We start from the raw sequence: 12,225 nt of genomic DNA, 5'->3' as shown, positions 1-12,225 counted from the left end.
TAATATGGTGGTGAATGCCACAGTCTCAACTGTGGTTGTCTGAAACTGTCCCAGCGGGTGGTCAAAGCTGGAAAGTGTCCGAAGTTTCCCTTTACGCCCATATTTTCCTTATGTGAATAATCACTACTTTTTTCTCATGTACCTGCCTCCGCAAAATGAGGAATTGATGCTCAAATTGTGCAGGTTGACGAATTTATGTCAATAAATGTCAAGTACATCAATGTCACAAATGGTTGTGATGAACAAAACCAACTTTTGTTGCACTGTGGGAAAAACAATTAAATAAAACTAGTCACTTCGAATGTCCCAGTGCAGCTGCTGTGGATTGTAACCTCATTTTAGAACATGATAACAACTCTCACGATCATGTGAGCGCTCACATGCCCCATACCTGTCCAGTGAGGCCGCTAAACCTTTACGTTCTCACATGGTGACTCCGCTCAATAAAAACAGGAAGGTGGTAAACTGTGGAAGAAATGACTGGAGGTGTCAGTGTGAGAACAGAATGGTGGAGCGAATGAAGCTGAAGTGACAGAATGAAGCGGGTGTGAATGGCTTTGATGATGGATTGTGTAACATGCGATTAGAAACTAGAGTAAACTAGAATTTGACATGCATCTTATTTGACAATTGTCTTCGTCCACCAACAGAGCCCAGCAAACAACAGTTAGTTTGGTCTGACTGAGGCCATCAAATTAGAGAATTTGTTGACTTTCCATCACATTATTTCTTAGGCACATTTTCCATGATAATTGCTATTTGAACAATATATATTGAGCCATTTCACACAGAGGGACATGTCAAAAACACACCATTGAGGAGGCTTATTGAAAAGCTACAGTAAGCGGTAACTCAATGATCCATATATCAGGCTATAGAAGTGCAGCCCAGTGAGTCTCAGATGCGGAGCTCCTTAACTGCCCCAGCTGCAGGAGCAATTTGCACTTTCCCTCTGGTCACAAGGAAGAACAGTTCAACGATGTAGGACTTGTAAAAAAAAACCAAAAAAACCTTCAGTTTTTGGGGGTTTGAGCATCTGGGCTCCTTTAATAAGAACCTAAAGACCCGGAATGATTTGCAGGGTTCTGGGGAGCGCTGAACTGCGTTGGCACACGGTCCTTTGAGCAGCAGTAATTGGGGGAAAGGACGGGAGTGTCACCTCACAAAAACGTGGGGGGATTTTTTAACAAGCGCACGACCCCTTGTAGTAGTGAAATTAGAGCCACTTACAGATGCAGGATGTGATAGGCCGGGCCCGGTGGTCATTGTTGGCCCGACGGGACGGAAACCGGATAGCGGGATGAGCATTTTGTCACGATGCCAGTGTTAAATGCCACGGGTAAAAATACAGGTGTGATTTTGGAGTTATGCTGCAATAGAATGGCTATTTGTGGTGGGGACTGGAACCTTGAGTTTCCGGTAGCACTACTGTTGCTACTGTCTCCCCACTGTGTGCATAGAAGTGAGTGTAGGCATATTTTAAACAGTGGCTCAGGGGGACAGGCATGTTTATGAAATGTAACTTGGAGTAACAGATTGCAGTCTAACTGCTTGTCCACACACAAAACCAAACATCTTACACTGTAGTACCATTGTCCTAAGAGGAATCCCTGCTAGCAAGAGGATGCTTTCATGCATTAGACATGGATATTTGGTTACAGTGGCTGTTTGCTGGTTTGTTTGCTGATTTCCTGATAGAAAACACACTAACCATGTCTTTGTTTTTCCCTCTCTGTTTCAGGACCTCCTGTAAGTATGCCTTCTCCACATCTTCTCTGATGGTGATAGCCATGCTGAAGGTAAAAAACTCCCACTTAGCAAACAGTAAACCATGCCTGTAGGACGCTGCAGCACAGGGTGACAAACACCCAGCAGCACGGATGAGTATTTCAGCATGTTTGAGCAAAATACTCCTTCCAGCACTAAAATATACAAAGTGGAAGCTTTAATATTTAGCAGGACGAGTAAGCTTTATTTTTAACATGCTTTTCAAGAACAAGCTACAAGTGATTTACATAACAGGAAAGCTCTAGCATTATAAAAACATAGAGGCACATCAAGTATGCAGCAGTAAACTAGAACAAAGAAGTAGGTTAAAAGCTGTAAAGCAAACAAAATAGTACGAAAGTATGGTTATGAAAATGGTTTAAAAGAAGTGACTGATTTTTGACGAATTTACTGACAAAAACCCTCTCGGTTGCACCGTGCAATCTGACTATATTATTAAAATAATCTTTTCATCCCTGCCTTCCCCTAATAGGGGACCTTTCCCTGTCATCTAGGGCAGTCTGGTTTGTAATATCCTTGCTACCAACCGTCCCTGCCAGCCCCCTGCACCCAGAGAGATTATCTCACTTCATTACACTGCCGGGTGATCACAGATCCACTCGCCTCAACAGATGGAAAACTTCTGACTTTCCCCAAAGATGAAGACAAACCCATATATAAGCACCGGGGGTTGTGACAGTTAACTGTAACCAGGTCAAGCGGGCACTGTGTGTGTGTGTGTGTGTTTCTGTGTGTGTGTGCGCTCTGTTAAAATTATTTATGGAGTCAGGAGGCAAGTGTGATTGAATAGGTATAATAGCGTGTGCCGACTGAGCCGTAAAAGTCGTAAGTTAATCCTCAGAGCCTTCTCAGACGCTCGCTCCTGGGGTTCTGGGAGGTAAGTAAGTGCAGGTGGTCTTGCTTCTCAGCCTCTGTCGCCAGGCCTCGCATCTGACAAATAAAGTCATTCTGTTTGACGTCTCCGCAGAGAAGGCTGGAGCCCAAATTGTGTTGTCTTTGAATTGTTCTTACAGTAGGAGCGCTTGGTTTTTGCTAGGAAATGTATGGCTAGCCTGTCTTTTGGGACTTTTGGGATTGTTCCATTGTGTGAGACACGGTAAATCCAGCTCACATACTGTAAGTACCTGACTGTGCTCCGGTTGTGGCCAGCAAATCACTCATGCTGATGAAGTCATTATAGGTAGCAGACGGTGCTGTAAATGTTTGGTAGGGGTCCTATTAGTTGTGCTGCAGTTTGAAGAGGCAAGAGGGTTCAAGCAGGGGGTTACCTGGCAAAACCGCTGTAGCAAGACTGCGCTAAACAAAATAAAGGCTTTGATTTACAGCGCAAAAACCTGCATAAGTCTGGTTGAGTGTCTGCATTTATAAAAACAGACCTGTCTTAGATTTCTGCAGATTTCATTGTATCTTCAAAGAATGCAATGATCTGACAATGACTCACCGAATCTGTTTCGGAAATATAAAACCTGTGCCAGTTTCTTCACAAAAAAAAAAGACGTTAGTAAGTGATCTCATGTGGTTTCTCATTTGCTATGCCCACCCGGGGGATGGCAAGGGACATGTCGCTATGAATATTCAACAGCTCCCTCTTTAACTCTGGGAACATTGCGTAAATTGCACCCAGGCCTCCGAGCCAAACAAACCAGCCCTGCTGAAGTCATTACAGATCTATTTGGCTTAATTGTTACTTAGCCACTGATGAATGGACAGGGACCTGCGGTTCCGGACACAGAAAGAGAATAGGTCTCCTCAATCAAAACTCATCGGGAACGATCTTCATTGGCGCCTCATGTACACCGTTCAGACATGGAAAAGAGATTTGATTTGTTTTCATTTCGCTTCTTTTTCCGCTACTTCAGCTTCTATGTAAATTTTGCATGGGATCTTAGGGTCAGTTGTCAAATGATCATGGGTTATTAGAGGGCAATGTGAAGTAGGATATCTCCACTTGTCCTCCAGGCAGATTGGAAAAATATTAATGGAAAAATATTAATGGAAACATGCTACAGATGTGGTTAAGTTGATGATTTTCAACTGTAGCGGTATGGAAATACTTAAAAGAACAGAAAGTTTGCTTCAAATTGCCGCTGACACCAGTGAGAGGTTACATATTGTATATAAACGTTAGTAAGGGCCGAGGAGTAATGACAGCCGAAGCAAAAATGATCATGTCTTAACTTCTCCTTTATTATCTGTTTTCACATCCTTCAAGGGCGGTCTATGTAGCTTCAAAACATCAACCCACGGCACCCACCGCTGTGTGTGCACACCATTTAGCACCAAGTCAAGCGTAAAACACCATCCCCGAGGCTGCTGTGTAGTTCCCCACTAACACCACCCGCTGACTATACTTTTTAGCAGAGACCGTGTGCCGTGCAAAGTTAAAATAATACAGACATGCAAAGAAACTAGCCTGATTTTTGATCAGAAGGAAGAGGAAAATCATGATGAAAACGATACAATGTTGGAAATATCAGGCCCGCTTCAGCTCACCAAGCTCACGCCTTTGTAATAAACCGGAATCTCAAGCCAGTTCAGTTACATAGTGGATCCACAAGGTTGCCTCTCCATGTGACAGGTGTGTTTGTTTCCACCTCCCCGCGTCTTCAGAAAGCAGCAGGGATTCCAGCGCCGCAGGTCGAGGATGATCCGTCACAACGTATGAATTATGCAGCCGCGGCACGGGGATTAGAGACGCGTGGGGGTGATGCATGGGAGCCCGGGCACCCTCAACCCCTCATCCTTCATCTGTTATGCACTGCAGCTCCACACCTGTTAATAAAACATACTCCAGCTGGACTTTGATCACTTTTGCCCCGCGGAGGAGGAGGAGGAGGAGGAGGAGGAGGAGGGGGAGGGGGAGGGGGGAAGGGACGGGGGAGACGCCGGTTTATCTAAACGAGAGGCTGTGAAACCACTGGCAAACATTAAGAGGGAGGTCCTGCATGCCCAAATGTTGTGTTCATTTACAATTCCTACTTTTGTTCGCAAAGTAACATGGCCTGTTGTGAGTTGGAAGCGCAAAACACCCATAAACAGGCTCACAACAACCGCAGAGGGCACACACACACACGCACGCACATACACACCCACCCTCCAGCGCCGGTTTTCAGCATTGAGGAGGCCCATCGAGAGCTGTAAGTGGATCTATCTGACATGACAGCGTTTATTTGGGCTCAGAAGGGCACCGGTGCCTGAGGAGCCCCGCTGGCGCTGGATGTGACAACATTAAGAGTTTGACCTTTTCGATGTCAGTCCTCTGCCGATGCGGTGCCCATCAGCAGCACTCGTCTCTCAGCAAATAACGAGAAGCGGCGCTCGAGCCAACCATGAGGTTTAGTCATAGTGATTCGAAGGGGCAGCCTCAATAGAGCACTGAGTAGACTGAATACTCAGCACATCACAGTTTAAATCTCACTGTGGCTACTTAAGCTTAATAAAAGAGTTAAAATAGTGTGAATTTGATGCTCTAAGTTGCGCTAGATGGCTTTTTTGATCGAGAGAGAAAGTTTCCTCCATCTCATAACGTCAAACGATGAAAAGCGTAGAGTAACCCATCTTTTCTGTCCAGCATGCGGTTCTGGTGGCGTTGACAGAAGAAATGAAAGACTTTGCCAACTGGAATATTCCCCCTTATTCATAACATTTCATATCCATGACAAGAATTTTGTGGGTCAGAAATTTGCTTACGTATTGCGCAGAAATACAGCAGTGTTCGCGTTTTTTCATGCCTACTTTTTTTTAACCCTGATGTTGGTCAAAGCTGTTTAGATCTTTCAGTCTCCCCTGCTCGGGATTAATATAAATGTGTGAGACCTTCTCCGAGTGAGATCCTGAATAAGAATGTTCTCCCGTTTCCGGCTACTGAGTGACCCTCCCTCAGGTCCACATTGCGAGAGGAGGCCGCTCTCTCCATCAACAGCTCCCTAATTACAAGGTTACTCAGTAAATTAGCTTGACCGGCAGAGAGCTGGACCTGCAGGGCCTTCTCTGGTACAAGCCTGCTGAGCAAAACTGGCATTTCTAATGTACACACACACACAAACACTCACACATACACATGCACATTTGCATATTCGCACATGCACACTGACAAACTGTCCTTAAAAAACATACGAACACACCTAATGCCATTAGTTTCACTTTCACTGACAAACATGTGCGTCTGCATTCTCTTGTCCCCACATAGAATCTCTACTTCTCTACTAACCCTAGAACATCCAATACATAACAACAAGCACACACACACACACACACACACACACACACACACACACACGCACACACACACACACATTAAAGTCATTTTATGCCGGCTAATTGTGATACACTGTGGATATGGGAACCAGATGCCATTCCCAAGTCAGTTTTCCAGTGTGGTTTTCCTATCCCTGCCTAACCTCTGCGTCCAGATTCCCTCGACAAGCACCAGCCACTTGTGGTCGTCCGTTCCTGCCCATTCTGCTCTGATTACTCACATCCCTGTCCCCCATTAGTTTCCCGCCTTCAAAAAAGTTCCCCCGGGGCCCACGGTAATATGATTGAGGGTTCCCATGCAGAACTAACAGATGGATGTGTGCAGATTTTTTAAAAACTGGACGTCTTTTGCTCCGTTCCAGGTTTGCGCACATTGTTTGAAATTCAACAGAGATTTCGCTTCCAAAGATCCCCACATCAGGCCTTTGGCTGGAAATGGCCAAATGTGCATTTTGCAGTTACCACCACTTCCACCCCATCTATCGGTGCAATTGATGTGTTTGTTTATCCAGAGAGATCTAATGGGACGGCGCTACTTTGGAGAGCTTACGGGAAATGTTGTGAAAGGAAAGATGCCACGTGCGTCGAGTCCACTCACACCACACAGTAAGAATCACTCATGAGAAGACTTCATTGCTGCAGGATTCATTTGTAGTCTGTAAGTCAGGCAAACTCAATCAAAAGGCTGCATCAGGCTGCCATTGTGACTGAGAAGTAACCAATCAATACTTTTAGCAGCATAACTTGTTTAAGGGTTTATAGGGTTTGTAGATGGCAATTGCTGTTGTGATTTCTGTCTGTTATTGAACGCAGCAGTAGTTAGAATTCATGTTCTCTCTTATGTAAAGGGGCAACCATCGACACCACAAAAGCCACACATTCAAAGGCTTTACTCTGAAGTAGGAGTATCTGTTGTCAACAAACCATCTCAGAGGCATTACTCTTAGCATTGGTTCTTGCGAAATTTGACATGTGGCAAACATAAGTGGCTTTACTGTGCGGGGTTCATAAGTCAGAGATCGGCCCGTACAAACCCTTCACATTGGCCCTCTTTCTTACTTTTGTGGCCGCGCTCTTCACCTGCACCCTCTTCCCCTCGTCGCTCCCTGTCGACACCCGGTGCCTCAAGGAGCGCTTTGTTAAACTCCCTGTGTACACACATGTTTATTAATATTATGTTGCTGTGCGAAAAAACGGTATGGCTGTAAAGACGAGGTTGTAAAAGCAGTAGTCGTTGGCCTGTGCTCTGGGGGATGCCAGTGCTCCAGGGTGAGATGATTGGTTCCATGTGGCCGGCGGTTCGGGCTGCAGCAACTGCAGCCAGCCCAGTTGGCACAGACTCTATGACATGGATGCGAGCTCCGTTTGATAGATTGATTTGCTGGATCTCGATACATTTAACAGGTCGCTGCGATGAAAACTAATACAGCGCAGTCCAGACAGAGGTTACATGCGGATCCCCGTTCCTGACTCTTTGCATCTCGTTGGATTAGGTGGATTGCCTCACATGATCGTACCGGCGTCTCGCAGCCAAACCCGCGAGTATGATTTTGCTCATGTCAACAACAGCTAAACCTATGGATGTGATCCAACCCCTGCACTGCGGAGTCAGGCGAGCGCTGTCAAACTTTCATCCATCATGTTTCGAGAAAATTATAGGAGAGTAGGAATGTGAAATATGGATATTCAGTGCCTTGACTTTTAAAACAATTTAAAATCGGGCTGACAGAAATAAGGCGCTTTTCAGCATGTGAGTTGATGTGAATGCCTGGACTATTATAGTGAGTGATAATAGTAGGTTAAACCATTTCACTTGGTTGATTACAGGTCTTTGAAAAGGGGATTTTGTTCTGTCAATAACAACGAGAATACAATGTCTGTGATTGTGTATTTGACATGAAGGATGGACCTAGAGAAACTGGGTTGTCCAATCAACAATTTAGCGATCAAGTGGTTAATCTGTGTGGAAGTGTGACAAGCATTTTAAGATTGCAGCCAAAAATATAGAGAGCCTTTTCTCAAGATTAATTAAAAAATCATTTCTGACCCTGCTTGTCTTCCAACTTCCTTACAAACCAAGGCAAACCAACACAGAACCTATGAAAATCCATTTGCACAAAATATATTAACTTCTTGGTAATCAGCAGTGCAAGAGCCACATTTGACCTACCTCAGAGCCAGAATGGTTTTATTGAACATCGTTTACTGTTTCCTTGTAATATAAAGTGGAGCAAGTTACATTATCAGATTTGAATGGCAATGATCTCCATGTTGCCTGTGGGTTTGGCCCCAGTTCTCCTTGCCTTTTATACTCCCTTGCAGACCTTTCCATGTTTCTTCCCCACTCTCTTTTAAAGGTGCCAGGGGTTTCCTTTTTTTTTTTTTTTTTTTTTTTACCAGCAGCTCATTTCAGGCCATTGGAGGAGACAGTGGTCATGGTTTGGCTTAGAATCAGAAGTTAGACATGAATCTGGATAGAGAAGAGCTTAATACTGATCCAGTGGTCCACCATAAATTTGAAGATAACACGCGCAATGGATGTTCTGTTATAAATCATCTCATGATGGAAGTTTGACATAAATTTGCCCAACATCGAGCAGCAGAAGATGCGAGGCTTACCATCAGCGTGATACGTGTCATTTTCAATCAATAAATATAGCACTTCTCGTTTAGTGCAACAGCATTATGGTCATCACCAAGCTGTGAAGGAGGTGTCCAATATTTCTCATGTGTCTTGACTTACATGGACTAATATTAAAAGTGGTTTTCTGGGAAATAATGGTCTTGGCTCTCTATGACTGAACCAAAGATGTGCTATACACACCAAATACACGCCCAAATCCAAAATGCAAAAGGATATTCACAGTAACTTTGTTCTCAGTTGCCATAGAAACCCATGAAGTACATCAGAATACAGAGTACATCAGTACGTCATTTTTTTGGATATGCACCTATTGGCCATTCCAGTGTAATTTGTTTATAAACATGGTAGACAGACACTGTAGTTGTAATGTTGATACAAAAAGTAAAAGTGTCACTTGCCGATTTGCTGCATCTGTATAGACTATGGTAACCCTAATCCTGACCTTAACATAACCCCAGGCCTAAGATTATCCCTAACCCAGACACTGAATATCTATAGACAGCTTTTCACACTATTATGAGTATCACCTGGAACTCTGTAGACTTTTTAATGGCACATTGTAGTCACTTTAAGTGATACGCAAGTTGCGTATCAGCGCTCAACTATTCAAATAAAGTTTTACCAAATAACTTGCCATCACACAGTGAGCAGGCTGATCAAAAAGAAGCGGCCTGATGATCCGTGGAGCGCCTGCTGGAAGGCTGCTTCTGAAAAGGAGCCAGAGCAGGAGCAGTAAAAAGATGTGAATAGCATACACAGGTGCTGATTAGAAACTGTCCTTGGGGCAGACTGAAACCACAGAGCTGCAGAGATTGCCTGACTAATAGACACCCATAGCAATTCTACTGTACAGCTTGTTCCTTTCAAGCAGTCTTTGCAGGAGAGCTGTTTAATAGTCTCTTTAAAAGACCTTCACTGTATTCACTAAAGCTTTTGGAAGAGCTCCAGTGGATGCTGCCTGTCCAAGTGATGTGCAAATGATGGAGCGTATAATGAGCAGGTGCAGGTTGTGTAGTGAAATCATTTCCACATGCATTACTGCCAGATGGAAGGCTAAAATGAACTGTATGTTTTCAGGCAACTGATAGAAGCCACATATATGGCTCAATGTGTTAAAAGTAAATAGTAGTACCTTTACTATTAGTGAAAGTAAATAAAACACGTAATATAAGATAAGAACACAGTTGTCATATCACTAGTTATAGCTATCTTGGATGCCTGGTAGCATTACTTACAATACTCTCACAGATACGCTCTGTAGAAATCATCCACCATCTAACACCTGTCTAACCTATCTAATGCCATTTTCCTCATTTAATTCGTTCCCACACTAAGAAAAAAGAGGACATGTTCTTTTGCCCTATTATGGAAGTCCAAACACTCAGTTCTTTTTGCAGGTTTACTTTAAGAGTAATTCAAAAAGGAATTCCAAATTAATCGATTTCCACAATGCTGCTGCAGTTTTCATGAAGCAATCTGACTTTATAGAAATGTTAAATCACATAAAGTGAAGGGAGTTCTCATTTCTTTCCACAAACTTCTGGTGCCCAGTAATTTTGTGCGCCAACTGTTTAGTTCTGTATTGTTGCAGTGCCAGACATAATATGTCAAGCAGGCTTATGTTAAAGCTGCAGTGGGTATATTTAAGTATTTATTTGGTCCAGCCGTTCATATGTTTGTGGTAATAGCTTGTCAATAGCTTCCTATTGTCCAAAGGCAATTTTCCCTCACAACAAAAAGCGCCACACTGATTTGTTGTTGACCGATTCAGCTGCCGTCCTGTTTCAGGAACACGCTGGAAACTTCTTCGGCATCCAGCCCCTCTGGAATGGCACTGCATCTCTGTAAAAGTAAAAGTCACATTTGATTCCAATATCTTCGCCTCTGTGATTCGCCCCCAGGGAACCGCAATCGGAAAAACACTGTTTTCATAATACCACAATTTGTGTTTACAAGTGTATTGTGGCTCTCTGCATGGCCAGGCGAGGAGGCAGCAGGACCACCTTCTTAGATCTGTGTGGATTAGAGACGTTTATTAAAACTACATTTCCCATCAGCCTCTGTCCTGCCCTTGCTGCAAGGAGCCTATCAACCAAACAGTTGCCTTATATTAGAATTCGTAGGAAGATGCAAAACAGGTTTCACGACTTCATGGCCAAGATAATTTGGGCAGTTGAAGACAAATGCACTAATATACATAAATCAAACAGATAAGTATACATCATAAATGATACCCAAAGGTGCTGAGAGGGAAAAGACCTGGCTGGACCCCACATCCCTCCATGCAGTGTGGTAAAAACTGGCTGAGGAGAATGACTGAAATACCTGTGGAGCACTTTAATTTCAGACTGTTCGATCGTGTGCCAGCCTCCAGCAAAGTGTGTGTCTACAAGCCTGCTATTCTGGGTCAGTGGATTCATGGGCTGCGAACAGCATATAAACACAGGTCTTATTCTGGTATTCTGATACCATCAATCTACGGATTACTGTCAATGTTCTTCTCTCTGCGTGTCTTTGTGTGTGTGTGTGTGTGTGTGTGTTGGAGAGGAGCGGGGTATATGATATGTGTGGAAGCAAACCAAGTTTTAACATTACTAGGTTAGAGGTGCAACTGCTTCAGCGCTATTACTGTAGCTGTAAGGGCGACAGCCGTACTACAGAGGCTTTTTGGTGGTAGAATCCTTATTACTTAATTACCTAAGGCTATACATCACATTTCTCTTTAGGTCACAAAATCAATTGCAGAACAATAGAAGAAGAAAATAAGCGGGAGCAATGTACAGTTTCCCGACTGTTTGAAGTTATTGTAGCTGATGCAGATCTGTTCTCAAATACAAATCTTTACCTTAGAAGCAGAAAAACCGTTTCACTGAATGAACATCAAATGATTAGTTATGATTATGAAGCAGTTCATCAGGTGCCATGTGGATGAACAATGATATAAGCCTCTGGTCTCAGGAACACTGTTGCTAAGCGGGTGGTCAGTTAGTCACTCTGCTGACACTGATCTAATAGTGATTTTTCCAAAGCTAGTTTTTTCCAGAAGCCCAACCTCAGAGAAGGAAAAAAGCCCAGCGCACACTGGATCCTTCTGCTGAATGTTAAAAATCCTGCATGCGTTTCGAATGCAAGCTCATTAGGCTTAGGCGTATGGATGCACACCCCATCGTCAAATCCTCTCGCTCACCCATGACCTTTTACAGGCCCACCCAGGAGCCTTCGCCCATTGATTGACAGACATTGGAATGCACAGCAGCCAACTACCTCGCAAAAAACTGCTGCGTAAAAGAAGCAAAAAAACCCCCCTGAAAAATAAGTGTTCCCTTCGTTCGGGGCACATTTTCACGATGCACTTGCCAATATTTGGTTGGAGATTGCTGGATTTGAGCCTTTGAGTAAACATGGACTTGATTTGGGCCTGTTTTTGGTTTTAATTGTGTGTTTGTATAAGCCCTGCAGTCCATATGGCATAAGACACTGGTTCCCAACCTGATGTGACTGGAGATTTTAAGATCAATGTCAAAAAATACACTGTT

At 43.7% G+C, this 12,225-nt stretch overlaps 1 protein-coding gene across 1 annotated transcript in view; it reads left to right on the top strand.

The window, feature by feature from the left end:
- col25a1 (collagen type XXV alpha 1 chain) overlaps window positions 1-12,225 on the top strand; it is a 139,220-nt gene that overhangs the window by 78,655 nt on the left and 48,340 nt on the right. The window contains exon 4 of the mRNA XM_071926589.2: window positions 1,742-1,749. Within this exon, the coding sequence (XP_071782690.1) occupies window positions 1,742-1,749 (8 nt within the window). The remainder of the gene's footprint in view (window positions 1-1,741; window positions 1,750-12,225) is intronic.

The sequence above is a fragment of the Centroberyx gerrardi genome, chromosome 23, assembly GCF_048128805.1.
Source record: "Centroberyx gerrardi isolate f3 chromosome 23, fCenGer3.hap1.cur.20231027, whole genome shotgun sequence".
Lineage (NCBI taxonomy): Eukaryota > Metazoa > Chordata > Actinopteri > Beryciformes > Berycidae > Centroberyx > Centroberyx gerrardi.
The sequence above is the reverse complement of the archived record's forward strand: the minus strand, read 5'-3'. Positions and strand labels throughout refer to the sequence as shown.